Source organism: Colias eurytheme, chromosome 18 (assembly GCF_061535395.1).
Source record: "Colias eurytheme isolate Ceu_HAF_F1 chromosome 18, ilColEury1 Martin Lab GWU primary, whole genome shotgun sequence".
In the NCBI taxonomy this organism is placed as follows: domain Eukaryota; kingdom Metazoa; phylum Arthropoda; class Insecta; order Lepidoptera; family Pieridae; genus Colias; species Colias eurytheme.
Genome location: NC_142997.1, coordinates 9,803,234 through 9,825,332, shown reverse-complemented (window position 1 = coordinate 9,825,332; position 22,099 = coordinate 9,803,234). Strand labels below are relative to the sequence as shown.

Sequence of the window (22,099 nt, the reverse complement as noted above, 5' to 3'; positions counted from 1 at the left end):
AATTATAAAAAATGTAGCACATCATAGCCTTGAAAATAACTTAAACTTTGAACTTTGACTTTGAATTGAAAATCTCAAAATCACTACTTTTTCTGTACTTTTCGTGATTGTTGAATAACAATCATGTATGACAGTTATGTTCTTATACAAATAAAATAAAAAAAAAATAAAAAAAATATAACAAATATGCTCCTTAATTCATAAATATACATCGTCGTGATGCTATCAACAATATATTCTTCTCTTTCTTATACACATTCTAAATATAAGTATGTCAGTTTTACCCAAACTAATGTACGCATTATCACAAAGAGCCGCCATCTCGTCGCCGGTGCGCGGCCGCCGCCATGTCGTCGATACACCAGTATGCGAGGAGCGTGCACAAACGGTCACGTTCTACCGGTTTGTTCATCAATATCTATTGGCTGGTTTATTATTTCTTCATGCTCATTGGGTGTTAATACTTCATTTTCATTGGCTGTATCTGGTAACTCATTTCTACGGACTGTTTTTATTTCATTCTCATTGGTTGTGATGGCTAACTCATTTTCATTGGTTTTAATTTCTTTATTTTCTTGGCTATAACTGCTTACTCATTTTCATTGGCTGTTATTCCTTCATTTTCATTGGTTTTTATTTCTTCATTTTTATTGGTTGTAACTAAATAAATAAATAAATAAATAAATTGGCTGTAACTGCTAACTCATTTTTATTGGCTATTAATACTTCATTATCATTTGTTATGATTTCTTCATTCTTATTGGGTATACCTGTTACCTCTTTTCCATTGGATGTTATTACTTCATTTTATAGGCTGTAACTGCTAACTCATTTTCATTGGCTATTAATACTTCATTTTCATTGGTTATTATTTCTTCATTTTCATTGGTTTTAATTTCTTCATTATTATTGGTTGTAATTGCTAACTCATTTTCATTGGTTAAACCTGTAAACTTATTTTCATTGGTTATTATTTCTTGATTCTTATTGGGTGTACAGCTGTTAACTCTTTTTCATTGGCTTTTATTACTTCATTTTTATTGGCTGTATCTGGTAACTCATTTTTATTGACTGTTCCTATGTCATTCTCATTGGCTGTAACTGCTAACTCATTTTCATTGGCTGTTAAAACTTCATTTTCATTGGTTATTATTTCTTCATTCTTATTGGGTGTAACTGCTAACTCATTTTCATTGGCTGTTAAAACTTCATTTTAATTGGCTGTTAATACTTCATTTTCATTGGTTGTTATTACTTCATTTTCATCGGCTGTATCTGGTCACTCATTTTTACTGATTGTTTCTATTTCATTATCATTGGCTGTAACTGCTAACTCATTTTTATTGGCTATTATTTCTTCATTCTCATTGGCTGTTATTACTACATTCTCATTGGCTGTTATTACTACATTCTCATTGGCTGTTATTACTTCATTCTCATTGGCTGTTATTACTTCATTCTCATTGGCTGTTATTACTACATTCTCATTGGCTGTTATTACTTCATTCTCATTGGCTGTTATTACTACATTCTCATTGGCTGTTATTACTTCATTCTCATTGGCTGTTATTACTACATTCTCATTGGCTGTTATTGCTTCATTCTCATTGGCCGTTATTGCTTCATTCTCATTGGCCGTTATTACTTCCATCTCATTGGCTCTAACCGCTAACTCATTTTCATTGGTTGTTATTAGAACAATGTAATTGGCTGTTATTACTCCACTCTCATTGGCTCTTAACCCGCTAGCTCATTTTTTATTGGCTATGCTCACTATCAAATAACTCATTGGTTTTTTGCTTTTTATTTACTACTACTTACTATTATTTTGATTCATGTGTTTGGATTGTATATAACATTTAGTTACTTTCTGTTGACTTTCGAAGTTTTATTGTTAAAACTTGAATTGTTTAATTACTGAATAATTATAAAGGTAGTTCATACTAGATAGTTCATGTTCACAACTAGGATTATCGCAAATTTAAAGTATCATCTATAGAAACGAATTTTGGACAAATTAAGAATCTCCTTATTTCTTTTGCTAAACATAAATAACAGCATAATTTCCGCTGCCCTGTGGAAGCTACTTTTTTTTTAATTCTTCATACGTACATGTTTTTGTGCTTTCCATAACATGGAATGGTTTAATGTGTCCATTATTTTATTAAAATTCTTCATACATATTTTCAGCGCTATATCATACTTTAGAAGTGTTAAATATAATTAATTTCTAAACAGATTCAGAGGACAGTGAATTCAACACGGCGCTGGTGAAACTGAAGACGCGAAAGTCCCGAGGAAGCAAGGAGCCATCTCCACTAACGAATGGAAATAGTAAACGGGGGAGAAGGTATGTTTGTGTGTCTGTGTGACGGGTTATCGCGAACTGATGTATTGATATTGATTTAAAAATATATATTACTGTGGTAGTGCTCTATTGTAAAATCTATAAGCTATTGAGCTATCTATGGTTGTGAATTAAGTTGAAACAAAAAACAATATTTTTTTTATTTTATAGATCAAAAGAAGAGCTAAACGACAGTTCGAGTAGAAGAGGCAAGAGTTCACTCACCAATGGTGTTCATGGTAAGTTGAAAAAATGATTGAAGATTTAAAAAAAAATGATTTGAATTTATATTTTTGGTTTTATGGCATTCAAATGCTTTATAAATATAAATTTATAAAGAATAGAAAAAATTCGATCAGTCCCGCCTCGTGATCGAATTTTTTCTATTCTTTATAAATTTATAAAAAAATGATTTATTTCAGGAGTATTTTAATTTAAATTAATTTTGATAATTTATGTTTCAAAACAACTTATTCTTTATACATAAAACGACAACACTGATATAGTTCTTGTAATTGCCATAGACAATTCCGAATCCTTTTAAAAGCATATAAAATCACAGAAATCTAATTAAAAAGAATTATGTATGTGTGGTAAAGTTAAATGTTACTTAACTATAATATTTATAATTAATATAACTTAATTTTAAATAAATATAACTTTTCAGAAGAAAGAAGCAGCAGAAAGCGCGGTCGAGGCGTAGTATTGCACACGGATGCGCTTGCGCAGCTTCTCAAGGATGCGCTCAAACACAAGGACAGCTGGCCCTTCCATGAGCCTGTTTCTACGGAGGATGTGAGATTTTTTAATTATTTAGAAAGAAAATGGAATGAATCGTGTAAATGTGTTAACTTTCGTTTATCAAGACAATTTGTACCACCAGCAATGTAGTACACCCTAGCCAGAGTCGGAAATAAAACACACAAAAACGCTCTGACCGTATATTTGCGGAGGATGCGGAACTACAGTACCATTTTGCTTATATCTAATTACAAAAGAATAACATAAGCGCGATTTAAAAACACGGCTTCTACAACTAGCGTCATCTATTATCGAATGATGGAACTAAACAATACTAAAACTTACACTATTAAACCAACGGTTTAGACATACCGCCCGCCAAGGACGAATAGTCCTTCACAATACAAAAAAAAATACAACTTTGCAAAAAGATACAGCAATACATAGAAGCAAATACATTTCTTTAAACTAATACTTATTCTTTACTTACGTCTAACATAATACATATATATTTTCTTTTTTACATTTATGTTTCTCTAACGGGCAACACACATAGTTTCGAAGTCGGTCTTTGTATGTGAGAACCCCTATATCTCAACGTGACAACACGTGTCACCTTATCCTTACCCGGATGTAATTCAACCACCAATCCGTACATCCATTTCGCAGGAGGCAAATTGTCCTCCTTCACTAAGACCACGTCTCCTACCTTGATGTCGGGGACCTTGCCTTTCCATTTGTACCTTTGAAAAAATTGGGTTAGACACTCTTGGGACCAACGCTTCCAAAAATGCTGCACCATCCTTTGGGTTAACTGCCAACGACGCAAATTGGAAATTTTCTCGTATTTAAAATTATTATCCGGAGCCACGATCAATGGCTCCCCTATTAAAAAATGACCCGGTGTTAACGGGTTGGGATCACCTGAGTCGGAGCTAGCTACGGACAAAGGTCGCGAATTGAGACACGCCTCAATTTGCACCAAGACCGTCGCCAGCTCTTCAAAAGTAAGAGTAGAATCGCCGATTACGCGACGCAGATGATGTTTAGTGCTCTTTATGCCTGCTTCCCACACTCCACCGAAATTTGGAGCATGAGGAGGAATAAAGCGCCACTCTGTACCATTGTTAGCCAATGATGATGCAATGTCAACGGGCAGTTGGGATTTCTCATTTGCAAACAAATTCCGCAACTCCTTAGAAGCACCTACAAAATTGGTGCCGTTGTCACTCCACAACTGAATACAACGGCCTCGTCTAGCAACAAAACGTTTGAAAGCTGCCAAAAAACCTTCTGAAGTAAGATCGGAAACTGCTTCTATATGAACGGCTCTTGTGGCCATGCAAACAAAGAGACAAATATATCCTTTATAGGATTTATGGCCACGACCCTTCGAAACGCGAATATTAATGGGACCAGCGTAATCAACACCGGAGTATAAAAAAGGTTTTCGAGGGGTGACTCGGCAGGCAGGCAGCTGGCCCATCAATTGAGTTCGAAACTTCGCCGCGTTTCTTACGCATGAAACGCATTTGTGTATATTAAATCGTACTAGATTTTTCAATTTGGTGATCCAATACGTCGAACGTATGTAGTTAATGGTCAACTGGGGACCTCCGTGCATGGTTTTGGCGTGGGCATCGGCTATAATCAACTTCGCCAAGCAGGAGTCACCGTTTACAATTATCGGATGCTTGCTGCCATCCTTCAGGCAAGAATTTTCCATTCTTCCTCCGACCCTCATAATTCCTAATTCATCTATTAATGGATTTAAATTGTCAATTTTACTCTTTTTAATGATGTTTTTATGTTTCAGATTCTTCATTTCTTCAGGGTACCAAGTAAGCTGATGCTGACGGATACAACACATGGTGGCATCTCGGAGCTCTTCAGCTGAAAGGTAAGGTAGAAATTTCGGACGAGTTTCAACGGGATCCTTCAATTTCAGGAATCTTCTGCAGTATGCGACTACTCTCACCAGCTTCGTAAAAGATGAAAATTTTAAAAATATATCTATATCTTCACAGTTCTCCTTAGTTGCAGCATGTACTTTAATCTTTCTTTCTTCCAGGTCAGTTTTAGTGCATATGGAAAGCGGTTTACCATACTGAATATCAATCTTACTTAACCAATCCGGACCATACTTCCACAAATTATTCTCAACTAGCTCAGAAGGTAGTATTCCACGAGACGCGCAGTCAGCGGGATTTTCTTTGGACTGTATATACGACCACTTACAAGGTTCTAAATGATTTAGAATTTCAGAAGTCCGGTTGGCTATGAATGTTTTCCACCGACTGGGATGGTCACTAAGCCACGCTAGGACGATGGTGGAATCCGTCCAAGCATGCAACTGTGAAATTGGTATGTTCAAAACTTCAGCTACTTCAACTAACAATTTAGTTACCAACACCGCACCGCAGAGTTCCAGTCGAGGTATGGAGATTTGCTTGATCGGGGCAACTTTAGTTTTTGCAGCTACCAGGTGAGTTTTAATTTGTTTATCTTCAGAAACGCAACGAATATAAACCACAGCAGCATAGGCGGCATGTGAAGCGTCACTAAACCCATGTAACTCCACAACTGTATCTTTGCTTCGTGTTTGCACCCATCGCGGTATTTGGAAATTTGTTAGCTGAAATAATTCCTCCCGGTAAGTTATCCATTCACTAATAAGTTCAGACGGTAATCTATCATCCCATCCAAATCCAGTCATCCATAATTTTTGTATGAATATTTTTGCAGTGATGATGCATGGAGCGATCCAACCAAGCGGATCGTACAGTCGACAAATTTCGGCTATAATTTCTCTTTTGGTTGCAGGAAGCGACGCTGATAAAAACTGAACTCTATAACTAAAGTCATCGGTGCGGCGGTTCCAAAAGAGACCTACTACTTTAGTCACGTCATCCTCCTTAAGTTCCCTGTCCTGTTCTATATTTCCTTCAAAACCTTCCATCACCTCCATGCTATTACTACTCCATTTCTGTAGCCTAAAACCTCCTTTACTTAACAATTCAGTCATTTCTTCATATAATCGTAATGCTTCTTTTTCAGAATCACACCCGGTTAACAGATCATCCATGTAAAAGTCCGTTTTTAGTCTTGCAGCAGCTAGTGGATAGCTCCCACCCTCATCGACTGCAAGCTGTTGGAGAGCTTTGACCGCTAAATAAGGTGCACTGGAAGTGCCAAAGGTAACGGTAAGTGGACGATAATCTTGGATTTCGTTGTTGTCATCTCTCCACACGATTCGGTGATAATCTGTATGCTCCCTTTTCAGCTTTACTTGCCTATACATCTTTATGATGTCGGCTATTAGGCATATCGGGTGGAGACGCCATCTCATGATTATATGACGTAATTCTGGTTGTAGTCTTGGGCCAACCATCAGGGCATCATTTAACGACATACCATTAGCACTTCTATCTGACGCATTGAATACTACTCGCGTCTTAGTAGTGCTTTTGTCTGGTCTGACTACTTCATGATGCGGTAACCATACCGAACGTCTCCGCGTCTCTTCCGAGTCTTCCTGTACTTTTTCCATATGACCCAGCAATAAATATTCCTTCAACACTTGCGAATAATTATTCTTGAGTTCGGTGTTCTTAAATCTTTTCTCTAAACTCTTTAGCCTTTGCACCGCTACACTTCGTGTATCTCCAAATTCATGCTTTACTTCGGGGCGGAAAGGTAAGTTAACAATATATCTTCCCTCCTTGTCTCTCTTAGTTGTCCTCTCAAAAATCTCTTCACACGCCTTTTCTTCGATTGTCATTATTTTATTGCTTGCCAAACATGGCTCTGCTTCTATTTCCCAGAACCTTTTTAGTAGTTCATCTTCATTGCATCCAGCGTGCATGCTGACGATCACTCTCGGTTGTTGGTGCGTTCCAGAATCTAACATTTCTGATTGAATGTGCCCAGATAATATCCACCCTAATTGCGTTTTCTGTGCTAACGGACATCCAGGGGGACCCTTTATCATGCCGTCCTCCAGTACCTGGGCATACACCTCCGCACCAAGCAACAAATCAATTTTGTTTGGGACTTCATATTTTGGATCAGCCAATTGCAAGTGTGAAAGCTCTGGCCACAACCGCAGATTGACTCTCCTTGATGGAAGAAACGATGTAAGCTTACCGAGAACGTGCGCTTTTTTTTTTTTTTTTTTTTATGTTAGAGCAAGCAAAGGAGCAGATGGGCCACCTGATGTTAAGTGGTCACCACCGCCCATAAACACTTGTAACACTAGGAGTGTTACAGGTGCTTTGCCGGCCTTTCATGGACAAATAAGCTCTTTTCTTGAAGGCCCCAATGTCGTAGTTGTTCGGGAACACCGCAGGTGGCAAATCGTTCCACAGTTTCACCGTACGCGGAAGGAAGCTGCGGGTGAAGCGGACAGTGGTGGAGCGCCAACCATCCAGATGGTGCGGATGGAACTGGTTTTTACGGCGTGTGGTCCGGTGGTGGAACTGTGCGGCTGGTAGTAGGTGGAACAATTCCTCAGAGCACTCCCCATAGTAGATTCTGTACAGTATACAGAGAGACGCAACGTCTCTTCGCACTGACAGAGGATCGAGCCTATCGGAAAGCCTACGGTCATCGACAATTCGAGCTGCTCGACGTTGGATGCGGTCAAGAGGAAGGAGTTGATACTGTGGGGCTCCGGCCCAGAGATGAGAACAGTACTCCATATGCGGTCGCACCTGAGCCTTGTAAAGCTGAAGTCGGTGGGCCGGCTTGAAGTACTGTCTCGATCTACTGAGCACACCAAGTTTTTTCGAGGCTAATTTAGCCTTCGCTTCCAAATGACTGCGGAATTGAACGTCACTCGAGATTTCGACTCCGAGGATTCCGATTTTCGGCGATATACTAAGGGGAGTACTCTTAAACCGAGGTTCTACGACAAATGGGGTCTTTTTAGCGGTGAACGCGCAAACCTGTGTCTTTAGGGGATTGAACTCGACAAGATTAAGTTCGCCCCAATCCGAGACTTCTTGGAGAGAAGACTCGACTTCAGACACAAGTTTGTTTCGACTCTCATTGAGGCTTTCCTTTGAGGTGTTTGCACGGCCGGGATAAAGAGCATCCCCCGTACTGTACATGGGCGCTTGAACGACCATGGTAAACTTGGGATTATAAATTGATCTTATTTTTACTTCAACCATAGATCTTGACGCTAAGGAATCTTCCTGACCTCCTACTCCAGAAATACGAACCTTATTTGGAATTTTCTTTAGCCCAAGAGCTTGAACCGTGGATTCGGTGATGAGAGAAACCATTGAGCCTTGATCCAATAAGCATCGCAAATTAAAGTTAGCCTTACCTGTATTCGACTCCGCTTCCACAACTGCAGTAGCCAAAAGAACTTGACTACGGACATTCGAAAAACACGTAACAACATCGCGTTCAGATGTGGTTGCTGAAGAAACAACCACATTCTTTTGATGGGACTCAACATTTTTAGATTCTTCGGGGTGAAGCAATGAATTATGTTTACGCTTACAAACCTTACATCTGGTGGATTGGCGACATGAAAATACGGAGTGGTTGCTACCAAAACAATTAAAACATAAGCGACTATTTTGTACAAATTTATGTCTCACATCATAGTCCGACTTCGCAAACTCCTTACAATTATATAATTTATGAGTTTCCCCTTTGCAATACGGACACTTCGCCACATAAGACTGACCAGATTCAACACTATCCGTCAAAGTATTGTTCACATAAAGTACTTTGGGACTAGAACGAGGGTTTTTTACGTTTACTGACTTAGTGTCTAAAAACTCTAATGACCTAAACTTATGCTCCAAAAATTCTCTAAATAGAGTCAAGGTTGGTAGGTCTTCGCAATCATTTGCCTTGGACTCCCACTGCTTCCTGGACTCAGGGTCCAATTTGTGACTCATTATATAAATAACGATTGTGTCCCAGCTAGTAATATCAATTCCTAGGTTTTTTAGAGCACTTAAGCATTCGTTCATACTATCTAATAATTCTCTTATCGCCGATGACGATTCATGATGCAATACTTTTAGACTCATCAAACGTTTTAGGATATTGTTTGACAAATACTTTTTGTTGTCATAACGGTTGACTAGCTGAGCCCAGGAAGCCGTGTAGTTTTTATCGGTTATTGCTGTATGTCTTAGGAGCTGTTCCGGTTCTCCTAATAAATGACCCTTTAAATAATGTAATTTTTGTACATCATCTAATTTATGGTTATTGTGTATTAATGATACAAAAAGATCTCTAAAGGTAGGCCATTCTGTGTATTTTCCTGAAAATTTAGGTAAAGAAATTTCTGGTAATTTTATGACACATTTTTCTTGATACTCGCTGGAATCACTTGACTTTACCCCGGACCGACTATTACCCTTTAATTCAATCAAAGCATCTTTCAATTCAGTTTTGTAATCTACATATAGTACTTCGGTCTCATCATATACACAATTTTTAATATAGCTAGAAGAGTCTAACTCCCTCTTAGATATCTCGCTAATAATTTGGCGATGAATATCGCAAAATGATTGCCACTGATTTTCTAAAGATTCCAAACGAGTTTCAACATACGAAACAGTAATTCTTTCCTTAGGGGATTTTTTAAAATTGACTCTACCTTTAGAGATAAGCTCTTTACTATTTTCTTGAATTCTATTAAATGCTTCCATTATAATATTTTAGAGACTTCCGAACAACAATAAGATAAATAGACTTTATATTCTCAAACTTATTTGAAATAAATAAATTTAACTTAATATTTAAATTGCATAAAACAAAAACTAACTCACATGTACAAACTGTCTCCTCAACTCTAAAATATTATAAGTGGTAAATTCTTTTACAAAATTTTACAAGTGTCTATTCAATACAACGAACAAAAAACTAAGTCAATGTAAACATTGAAAATATTCTAAGTCTATGTAAACAATGAAAATTTTCTGAGTGTTTTAAAGTTACTTTAATTTAATTTGGGCATGGATTCCCCGTCACTTCACTTTATCTTCTTGGACTTAAGGTCCAATTTTGTATAATTGAACTTCAAAGTACTCACGTTTCACTTCACTGGTAGTCCTTCTCCCTCGCACCTGTACTCCGGAGTCGGTTGACGTCACGGATGTTCTCCCTCTCGCTCGCTCCGCTGGCCGCTGACGTCACGGTTGTCGCCCTCTCGCTCACTCCGCAGGCCGCTGACGTCACGGATGTCGCCCTCTCGCTCACTCCGCAGGCCGCTGACGTCACGGTTCTTCTCCCTCTCGCTCGCTCCGCTGGCCGCTGACGTCACGGTTGTCGCCCTCTCGCTCACTCCGCAGGCCGCTGACGTCACGGATCTTCTCCCTCTCGCTCGCTCCGCTGGCCGCTGACGTCCCGGTTGTCTCCCTCTCGCTCGCTCCGCTGGCCGATGACGTCACGGTTGTCTCCCTCTCGCTCGCTCCGCAGGCCGCTGACGTCACGGTTGTCGCCTTCTCGCTCACTCCGCAGGCCGCTGACGTCACGGATCTTCTCCCTCTCGCTCGCTCCGCTGGCCGCTGACGTCCCGGTTATCTCCCTCCCTCTCGCTCGCTCCGCTGGCCGATGACGTCACGGTTGTCTCCCTCTCGCTCGCTCCGCAGGCCGCTGACGTCACGGTTCTTCTCCCTCTCGCTCGCTCCGCTGGCCGATGACGTCCCGGTTGCTTCTCTCTCGCTCCCTCCGATGGCTGCTGGCGTCCCGGCTGCTCTCCCTCTCGCTCCCTCCAATGGCCGCTGACGTCACCACCTGGTCTCCAATATTCGGCTCGCAGGACCAAATGTTTTGTACCACCAGCAATGTAGTACACCCTAGCCAGAGTCGGAAATAAAACACACAAAAACGCTCTGACCGTATATTTGCGGAGGATGCGGAACTACAGTACCATTTTGCTTATATCTAATTACAAAAGAATAACATAAGCGCGATTTAAAAACACGGCTTCTACAACTAGCGTCATCTATTATCGAATGATGGAACTAAACAATACTAAAACTTATACTATTAAACCAACGGTTTAGACAGTAGGAAAGGCTTGAAATACAAAATGTAATGTAAAAGTGATGTTTGGTCGAAGTTAATTTGCGTGATATTGATTTGCATGATACTAAAAATATCCTGTCCAGGATTTTTTCAGTCAACCCATCTTTAATAGGTTTTTTAATAGACTACATTTATTATAAAATTGGTCTCATTCTATTATCACGCCCATAGAAATCTAAATAACAAGACACTAGAAGTCGTAAGCGTGCGTGACCTTGTCGCCACTCAGGTGATTTGCACATCACCAGTTGCATTCGTCACTGTTCAGTTGCTCTGGAGACGTATGAGTGTATACATGGTGTGTTTCAGTAATTTCCATTGCGGAAATTCTTCCACAAGTTGTAATTATACTTATAAAGGAATAATATTTCATCGGAAAATATTTTTTTTTAGAAATAATGCCGTTTTTCCTTAAAATTATAGAATATTTACAAGTATTACGAGTGTCACCATAGTAATCGAAATAACAATGAATGACACAGTCTACCATTCTTATTATCACGTTTGTTCGTATTGGAGCAAAAAGTCTCATATACTTAGGGATGTTATTCTAAAATAAACCGTAAATTCGTGCGTTAGGATACATATTCAAAAGCTTAATTTAATAGTTAAGTTAGTTTTCACTAAAATCGAGCTGTCCAATAAAAGGCATAGTTTACTTGTGTGTACTGTTTAGCTTTCGGTTTGAATGTGTTGATTTTGGCGACAGCGGTTTTCATACGAATTATGACAATAAAGCACTTCTATGTGTCTTGTTATTTAGATTTCTATGATCACGCCGGTGCAGGTCGACCTATATTCGGATCTTAGACCATAATGTTTATTGGCTGTTGACATTAATGTCTCTTTGTGTCTGAAACGTTAATCTAAGCGTTATGTTTTCTGTGGTTGTGTCACAACCATCTAAACCTCATAAATCCAAACTTATACAAGTTGCTTCTACTAAATATCAATTAAACCATTTCAGAAACATGATATTTTAATTTTGGTTTTCTTCATTATTACATATACATATATTATATTCTACATACATGCAAATAATTTATTTTTACATAAACATCCCAGGTGCCAGACTACCTTCAAGTCATAGACACTCCGATGGACCTCAACACAGTGCGAGTGAAGCTAGAAACAGGGCAGTATGAGAGAGACGACCAAGTATTGTCAGATGTGGCCCTCGTGTTCCATAACTGTTACACATACAACCAGGACTCGCATCCCGTGGCTAAGTTAGTATAACTTAATGTTATTAAGTTGATAAGTTAGTGTTGGCTTAGCTTCCAGTTATTACTTTTTGTGAAGTATCATTGTGCACTTTATAGGCTAGGGTATAGTAAAAAAAAATTGGTTGTCTGTAAAGTCGGTTTACTGACGATAGTTGAACGTGTCAACGTCCGATTGTGCTTCTTTGTCGCTCGTTCCGCGCTCTCGCTTGCACTTCAAGCCTTACATGGAACGCCTCAGAGCGAGGTAACGCCGCATGAGTCATGTTTTTTCGTGCGTGCAGCCGGCTCTATAAAATTATAAGACGTTGTCACGTCAAAAAGTATTGTCAATGTATAGTCTTCCAATTCTATACCAACTTGGTTCTATTAAACTTATGTGTAGTGTAGATGCATAATAGTGTTTTTCGTCGCCTAAATTCGTGTTTATTTAATCAATTCTGTTTCATTTACCATTTTTATTTACCTTAGAAATGATTGAACAATTTTCGTTGTCACTTAATTTCCTATAACTTACAGAGCGGGCTACAGATTAGAGAAGTACATAATCAAGAGGTGCAAAGAGTTAGAGCTGCCCTCGCTACCAGAGAGCAACCCCACAGATGATGAGGACCTTCCTCTCAAGAGGAGCATCAAGGAAGACAGCGAGGATGCTCCCAAATCAAAGAAATCCAAACTGCAGTGAAGTGATAGTGTAAAATGGACTGTATAGTGACTGTGTTGTGTAAATCAATGTGAATCAAAATAGTTCTGTCGTGATATGGGAAAAACGAAGAATTAAAAAGTTTGGTTTTAGATTGTACGGTGTGTGAAAATTTTCCGTTGATGGAATGTGTATACAAATTGCAAGCTTTATAATAAAAGTTGTGTTAGGGTTTGAAATAAAACAGGTTTTATAAATGCAGTCTCCTTCTGTCATAACAAATAGACTTATGAGTTCAATAATACTCATTGAAAAGTTAAAATTGAAAGAGCAAATGCAATAACCTGCAGCCCTTATTATCATATGTATGACTCCATTTGTACCTTTTGCTGGTCAAAAGTATGTAATCCAAAGCATTTAACTGGCCGTTGTAACGCTGTGATATCTTCACAATATAACCAAATATAGCCTTTTATAAGTGTACGACCCATATCCAAAATAATATTTAAATGAAATTATAATCTCTCACAAAATTAGCTAGAAAATACAGTTGTTGTATCTCAAAATTAAATACCTGATCCTAATTCTATAAATTTTTGCTAATAAAATCAATGGGTTGTCAATCGAGTTCAAATTCTGTAGTGTAAGAAATAAGACATTTAGTATAGGCGCTTATGAGTACATGATGTTGCTACGGGATGCCTTATTGATTGTATAAATTGTAAAGTTAGTAGTTAATGTTAGTGAAACTTAGTTCTAAAATCCAGTAAAAATCCGTTAGAGCTGATTTAAAATATATTTTGGAACATTTGCTAGCCAATTGTTAACATGTGTTTGATTCTACTATAATTAATATTAATTCAGATGTTATTTAATAGAAAATTTGATAAAGTGATGCTTTCTTTGTATTTGCTATCACCGCTTGTATGCGACAATTCAAATACTTTTTATTCTCATATCGATACATTTACAATGGTTCACAAGTTGCGTTGTTTAAGAATTTACATAATGTTAATTGTAATGTTGCTTATTTAAATGTTTTCTGAGGTAAAGCTAAGATTTGTGACCGGTTTCCATAATCTATTGAATTATTTGACTGTAATTGCTCTAAATTTGCTCCTGTAATTCTTCAGCAAAATATAGATAGAATATGGAAACCAGACGTTAGAAGTAATTGTAAAAATGAAGACTGAATATGATTATTACTCATATTTGCAGAAAATCTTCATTTAATGTCTCATTATTTTAAGTAACAAAATTATGTGTAAAACAAAATTAATAATAAGTGGCATAATGATTATTGAATAAATTGGACACAAAATTTTATATGAATAAAATGTGATGCACCAATCATGGGATGATTACACTGTAGTTTGAAATAGCACAAAAAAGCAATTTAGCAAATTATCATTGTACTTATGAGCTTTGTAGAAATACTTGATTGTTTTACGCAAACGCATTTTCGGGTCAAAAATAGTTTTAACGTTTTTAAGCCGTTTAGCTGTATGATTGCATGATGCCATCGATAATGTATATTTTTGACTCATTCCAAAAAGTAGGTGAAGTTTTGTTTGTTTTGTTTTATAAATTTTATCAGTACGAATCGTTTTTACTGCTATGTTCAGTATTTTATAAGTTGCAACATTTGATTGAAATCTTACTGCATTCCTTTAGGAAAATCGGTTTGTAAGTATTATGTTGATTTTCATTACATTGTTTTACTTTCATTAATAATGGTAATTTTTGTGCGATTATTTATTGATATAATTTTTAAGTTTTTTAATTTATACTGTAGTAAATAAAGCACCGAAAATGATACTGTTTTTTATTTATACCTATTTTAATAAGAAAACGATCCTGCTTATATGATAAGACAAAAAACATGGTTCATACTTATAAATTAATGTTTGAGTTGGTCACAACTCACAACACTGAAACACATTTACGGGATACTGAAGTCTGCAAAGTGTGTTAGGTTATTAGTTATTACTCCGCTGTTCACAAATTTCGAATTTTAACATGAACAGTTTCATGATCGCTAAAATTTTTAGATGAGCTATTTATACTAATACAAGGAAAAATTTAATTCTTTGTTTGTATTGATCAGGAATTATTATTAATTATCGTGCGAAGCCAGGGCTGGTCGCTAGTGTATAGATATTATGTTGTAGGATTGCCTCTAAGGACGACATTATTATAATATCTTGCAAACACACCTACCTAATGATCATTTGTAGGTAATATTTTAAAAAAGTATATCTATGTTTACAGACGACTGAGGAATTATTCCGTACAATTTAAAATTATAAATTTGTGTCACTCTACCAACATAATAATAATATGTATAAGCCAATTTTAATGAAAAATGTATAAAATAGATATTTGGTTTGAACATTGATGATCCTGAGATCCATCCTACTACTAATACTAAATAATTACAAAATTACTTCTTCACATCTCAGCTTCAATTTTTTTGGATTAGATTTGGTAGGTACAGAAATAGCTTGAGATCTGAAATAGGAATAAAATTTAGAAAGGATAGGTTTTATCCCGTAAATCCCACGGGAACGGAAAAAGCTAGTATGATTAGGTATAAGTATTTAAAGTGCGACAGTGTTTTTTTTACTTTCATGATATTATAATATGTATGATATTTGTGCAGAAGATAGGAGGTTACAGAGAAATAGCCACTACAATTTTAATTTGGTAAGCATTATTCCCATGGGATGACCAATATTCGATGATCTATTTTCTCAGAAATAAAAAAAATACGGGCAGACTGAAAATCAGAGTTGTTCGTGTTTTAATCCATCACGCCCCGGAATCAAAGACACAATTGAAAATCTATTGTGTCGTGCTGGATCTGGCCGTTCGGGGCTCAATGGGTTAAAGCCTAACAGCATGGCTGAGTCTGACGCGATATTGTTGTATTTTATTATGTAGTTTTAAGTTTGTTTATGTGGCAAAGCTTATTCATGATGATTTATTGAATGACAAATTTCAGAAATGCCCATAGATGGCGCTATTAGTTATTTTCTGCCGTTTAGCGGCTCGAATAAAAATATTCGCGGTAGGTAGGTATTACGGTGCATCGCTTGCACTTTAGCAATAACAGACATGTTGGGGAAAATATGAGATGCGCCATTTGACACGTCATAATTTTAACAGTTTTAACACTAACCAATAACCATAATCGCTCGAATTTCACCGGTTAAAGCTATTGTTAACGTTAAATAACTGTTAGAAGCGTCAAATACAAAACGAGATGACATTTGACTTTGAGGACTTGAAACTTTGATAACTATAACTACGCTAATTGCTAAAAGACACTCTGGTGTTAGGCAATACTGGCTAGGCGTTATTGTTAAATTAGACATTAACTATAACTAAAATATGGTACAACTTTGCACTGTAAAAATGTGATTTGTATGATAATCCTCTTTAAGTTTTACCACAACGCGAACATAGTCCAGAGCCGGGATAACAGAGTCTAAAAAAATATCATGATATCATATTTTAGTAAATCGTTTTTTAATTAAGATAGAGAGGATAGGATAGTCAAATAAAAAACTTCCATCAACTAAGACTTGCTTTTATTTTATGCTTATAAATAAATTGCAACATGATTTGACGATATCTTATAACTACAGTTAGTGGTGTGCCTGGGCTTCCTTCTTCCTCTTTTCGGCCCAGATGGCGACATTCTCGGGAGAGTTAGCTGTAACAAGAGAAATTTTTATTATCCTTGACTCTATAATATCTATAACTAGCCGCTCCGCGCGGTTTCACCCCCGTGGCTCCTCTCCTGTTGGTCGTAGCGTGATGGTATATAGCCTATAGCCTTCCTCGATAAATGAGCTATCTAACACCGAAAGAATTTTTCAAATCGGACCAGTAGTTCCCGAGATTAGCGCGTTCAAACAAACAAACAAACAAACAAACTCTTCAGCTTTATAATATTAGTATAGATAACACAGGGCACATTTATGCACTAAATCCTAAATAATAAATACTGAGAATCTGAAAGCGACGATCTTTGAATTTTGCCAAAGAAGTTTCACTTCTGACACAGACGCGTTCTTTACTTTTCATTATGGATGTTCTTCATTCATATTGACATGATTCTTTTTAGGCCGGGAGATAATGACACAAAATTTTGTGTTAAGTATTTGTAACAGTATGGCGGTTCTGCAGGGGTAGGCAACATGATTTGACGATATAATGCAAGGGTCAGTCATGTCATGCCATACTTCTCCGGTGTGACTTACAGCCCGCCATACCGACGTGATGCGTTAATTGAAAAAAAAAAAAAGATATTCTAACACCTTGAATTTTTTTTTCAACAGCTTCTGAATGATCCTAAATGAAAGTGTGATAATGCCATACCTATGGGAGGAGGCGAATGTGTATAATAATGTTTTTCATTGTAAGATTTTATTCATATTTTGAACGATTTGTAACAGTATGGCACCAATTTTTACCTGTATTAAAAGTATGGCAAATATACAGTTTATCATATTATACTTTCCAAAAATCCTAATGCCATACTGGTACAAATCACACTGCTATGATGACTATGTAAACTTGGCACCTGATTTAAAGAAAAAAAAAGACGGGTTGCACTCCGGGAGTGCCGGCAGAAGTGAAAACTTGATTATTAACGTTGGGCATGTTTGATATCCATCCGTCTTACGCTTTTTCGATCAGGTCACGTGTCCTGACGCGAGATTAAGATTTTATACCCATTACAGAAAAAGTGCTCAACGCCGCTAAAGAAGTTTTCACTTCAAAAAACACACTTTTGTGTTCATTTGAAAGATTTGAATATGTATTAGTAAGTAGTGAAAGTTATTTTGTTGGTAGTTATGCCAAAAAAAAAATTATAGGCACCAAAAGTACTAATCGTAAGTTATTGAGATATCGTTAATTGGACACGAAAATCGAATTTAACAATAAACCGCATTCAATCATTTTCTGGCTAACTACAAACGAAATTTTTTCCACTACGAACCTATAGGGCCATATTTTATCAGTAATCACATTCTCTTCGGATTAGTTTAGTGGAGAAAATAAAGATGCTTAAGATGAAAATAATTTTAAATATTTTTTCTGCTCAACTACAAACGAAAAAATTTGCACTACAATCAATCACAAACGTTTGTCTATAAGAAACAACAGAAAAAAAATAATTTTGCAATTTCGAGGAACAACTTTTTTGATGCATATTAATTTTTTTTTTGTGCAACCATAAACTTTCACTACTTACTAATACATATAGAAAACTTTCAAATGAAAAAAATAATGATTTTTTAAAAAGTCAGGTGCCTAGTCCACGTAACCTGTCAGTAATGATGGGAATCAAAAACTTCATGGTCAAAAACTACAATTAAACTGTTTTCTTTATGTATTTGAGTTTTTATTTTGTCATCTAGGAACGTATCCCCTATAACCCCATACAAATTACCATTCCATATTCACGGTTTCTCTATAAGCGGAAAATTTACAGGACCTATCACCCGGGAATAATGTGCTATTACTGTAGTCTGTATGCTATTAAAACAGACATGCCCTATATTATCTTAATATTTATAAATCTTGTGTCACAATGTTTGTCCTTAATGGACTCCTAAACCACTTAACCGATTATAATAAAATTCGCACACCATGTGCAGTTCTATCCAACTTGAGAGATAGGATAGGTTTTATCCCGGAAATCCCACGGGAAAGGGAACTATGCGGGGTTTTCTCTGAAAACGCGGGCGAAGCCGCGGGCGGAAAGCTAGTTAGTCTATAAATCTTCCTTTATAATTACTCTTCAGTTTGTAATTTGGAAGTATTAATGGATATATGAATACTTTTCACACTTTCACATTAAACCAGCTGATCACCATCTGTATGAAATTAGGTGGAGTCTGGAAAGATGTTGTGTTATAGTCTGGATTAGCACATAGGTAATCATCCAAGTATTTTTATGATAATTCTGCTTAAAATTATAGCAAACAAGCACACTTGTAAAAAATTTAGATCTTACAAGTAAATAATAAATTTTTTGTGTTTATAAATGCAACTGCAATTATGCCTTAAAATTATTATAAAAAAAAAAAAATTCAATAGAAAACTGTGGTAATAGTCCGGGATACATCGCCCATTTTTGCAAGTGATTACTATCAAGCTAATTTTTCGTGAGTAGCTTTATTTTGATGAGATGCCCAATAATTTCATGTACGAAACTCTCGATTGTGGTAGCTTACAGAGGTAACAAGGATAAAAATTTTTGATTTGACGGTTCTCAAATATTTATTACGCAATTTGTAGGACAATGTGTCTGTTGAATTATATAAGTATTAAATAAATGAAAATAAAAAAATCAGCTGGTTAGTAATCATTTATGATGACTTCGTTATCGATACACATTGGAAAGGGGGACTCTTTGATCAAACCATACATTTTGTAGGACAAATATTTTTTCGAATAATTTAGATAATTATCTTGAGATTGAACAAAAAAAAACATTCAGTTAGTAATTAATATTTGAGAACCATCAAATCAAAATATTTTATCCTTGTTTCCTCTGGTAGCTACCACAATCGAGAGTTTTGTACATGAAATTATTGGGCATCTCATCAAAATAAAGCTACTCACGAAAAATTAGCTTGATAGTAATCACTTGCAAAAATGGGCGATGTATCCCGGACTATAAACATTATAATTACCTAATTTGTGGATCTTGTAGATGATGGGGATAGACAACACAACTCCACCGGCGAGCCAGTAGCGCCAGATCCATTGATTCTGGAAGTAGAACTTCATCGGGAATTGCGCCAGCTTAGCGCTGAAGGTGTAGGGGTACTTCATAGGGCGGCCTGGAGCGTCCGACATTCTGGCTGATCAGCTGCGAAGGACATACGATGACATTATGTAATATACAAACCAATGTTTTTAAAAAATCGAATCATGAAAATTGCTGCGTGTTTTATTGATTATGTGGACGTGTTGCCGTTAATATACAAGTTAACAGAGACTTACTATATATAATGAAGTAATAATTGAAGAAAAAATTAAAAATTCTAACCTACCTTTTCTCCTTATTGAAAACCAAAACGACAGCAGCTATAGACAATAGATTAAAAAGTATAGATTAAAAAAGTTACACAGACTATTCATCATGATAAAAATGTAGCATAGACAATAGAGTATATAATCAACAATTAAATACAAAATTCAAAAAGGCAGATTACTTTATATTTTTAGATATTTAAGACTTATTTATTATTTTATAAATTATTAAAATAAAAAAATATATGTATTATTATTTAAATAAATTAAAAATAACTAGCAACATTTAATCGGCTGTCGGCTGTCGCGATTACCTATCGTCTTGTTTTGTGCTTTTGTCTTCTGATTGAATGTCAAACTAAATTTGTAATTATAATGTCATTTCGTACAGTGATGTCGTATTTGTAATTAAAATAAAAATCCAAAAAGTGCTTGTAATTTACGTTGCGGACAATATAATGTGTGACAATGGCCTCTGTAAAAGTTGCTGTAAGGGTTCGCCCATTCAATCAAAGGTAACTTGTATTAGTCATCAGAACCGTAGCAAATCTCGATCGAAATAAATTATGTTTTCGTTATTTACGATAACAAATTCAAATGCTAGTGTATTGTAATACTTTGGTCCTGTATTTAAGACTAAATACTTTATTTTCTGATAATTGTGGTACATAATGTAGGTTCTATTGTTAGGGAACATTCGATTTTTGAAAGTACAAAAAGGCAATGATGTCACGAAGGCTTTCACGGTTCGATTGCATTTAGAGCTCAAACTGTTTTTCGGCGGAAAAACGAAAGTAGATATAAATATGTAAAAAATCGACCTACTAAAATACTGTTATGCTATTAAAAAGATTATGACATGGCTTGCCTTTGTTAGTCTTAACAAAAAAGCAATTAAAGAAACGCAATTATCTTATTCCAACAGTTTCGAACTAAAAATTATTCACTAAAAATAAAGAACCATAATAATGGGATAATTTAAATGATCTTTACCATTACAAGTAGTTGTTTATTCATTCATCAATGTGAAAAATTTCAAATATTATGTTTGTTTGTTATCAATGTTTATCAACTTAACAATGTGCTTGCGTTTTTTGTTTATCAACTTGAAATAAGTAATTGATTTATGTTGTTAACTTTCATAAGCAAAATATGAGTTATGAATCATTTTGATGATTTGAAAATCGTATCAATCATAGTTTAATTAATTTATAAAATAAATTTATTTTACTATTGTATCAAGCAAACAACAGTTCATATCCCTACTAATATTATAAATGCGAAAGTAACTCTGTCTGTTATGCTTTCCTGCTTAAACCTCTCAACCGATTTTGATGAAAATTGGCACAGACAATCTTTAGACTCTGAGAAAGAACATAGGCTACCTTTTATCAAAACACCACACGGAAGCCGCGGGCGGAAGCTAGTGTAATATATATTCATGTGAATAACTACTCAGTTATAAAAATAATTATTTAAATACATCGATTTATTCACAATGCTTTTAATCATTAATCAAAATGGTTAAAATATATAATAATATATACTCATAAACAAAAAGTATAATATACTTACAAAATACTATCTCCTTAAAGCATAATATTATAATCAAATTTTTATTCTATACCATCAAAGTAGCCTATCATACATAACTGTACTTAAATATAGATTTAAATATTTATGAGACAACTAGCGGTCCGCCCCGGCTTCGCCCGTGGTACATATTTACGTTTTCTCTACATAAAAACCATCCTCGTACTTCAAGGAATATAATTAAAAAAAAATTATCGAAATCGGTTCAGCCGTTCTCGAGTTATGCGCTTACCAACACATTTTGCGATTCATTTTTATATATAAGATCACACCTAAAAGGCTTAATGGTTTTCCATAAAATATGGTTATCAAGGAAAACAAAGGAATAAAATATATTTTAGCTCTGTATAATATTATTGCATCTAATATTTTTATAAAGCTGAAGAATTTGTTTAATTGAATGCGCTAATCTCAGGAACTACTGGTCTGATTTGA

General features: G+C 35.9%; 4 protein-coding genes across 4 annotated transcripts in view; 2 read left to right on the top strand and 2 right to left on the bottom strand.

Annotated features, from left to right (window-relative positions):
- The window catches only part of Acf (ATP-dependent chromatin assembly factor large subunit), a 33,617-nt gene extending 20,450 nt beyond the window's left edge, over positions 1-13,167 (top strand). The window contains exons 20-25 of the mRNA XM_090112264.1: positions 313-402; positions 2,239-2,350; positions 2,519-2,586; positions 3,015-3,142; positions 12,215-12,378; positions 12,892-13,167. Coding sequence (XP_089968390.1) covers positions 313-402; positions 2,239-2,350; positions 2,519-2,586; positions 3,015-3,142; positions 12,215-12,378; positions 12,892-13,057 — 728 coding nt within the window. The 3' untranslated portion in view covers positions 13,058-13,167. The remainder of the gene's footprint in view (positions 1-312; positions 403-2,238; positions 2,351-2,518; positions 2,587-3,014; positions 3,143-12,214; positions 12,379-12,891) is intronic.
- On the bottom strand, positions 3,615-10,648 carry LOC149900888 (uncharacterized). Its single transcript, XM_090112682.1, has 2 exons — positions 7,968-10,648; positions 3,615-7,180 (listed from the first exon to the last, which is right to left on the bottom strand). Exons 1-2 carry the CDS (start codon positions 9,766-9,768, stop codon positions 3,615-3,617), a joined length of 5,367 nt encoding a protein of 1,788 aa, XP_089968808.1. The 5' UTR covers positions 9,769-10,648.
- Positions 13,168-16,591: 3,424 nt separating the features above from the next.
- roh (reduction of Rh1) lies at positions 16,592-19,943 on the bottom strand. The gene is made up of 2 exons (XM_090112324.1): positions 19,729-19,943; positions 16,592-16,733 (listed from the first exon to the last, which is right to left on the bottom strand). The coding sequence occupies exons 1-2, from the start codon at positions 19,892-19,894 to the stop codon at positions 16,666-16,668; spliced, it is 234 nt and encodes a 77-aa protein (XP_089968450.1). The 5' UTR covers positions 19,895-19,943; the 3' UTR covers positions 16,592-16,665.
- A 456-nt stretch (positions 19,944-20,399) lies between these two features.
- Positions 20,400-22,099, top strand: part of Klp98A (kinesin-like protein 98A) — a 40,831-nt gene continuing 39,131 nt past the window's right edge. Inside the window, exon 1 of the mRNA XM_090112132.1 lies at positions 20,400-20,586. Within this exon, the coding sequence (XP_089968258.1) occupies positions 20,540-20,586 (47 nt within the window). The 5' untranslated portion in view covers positions 20,400-20,539. The remainder of the gene's footprint in view (positions 20,587-22,099) is intronic.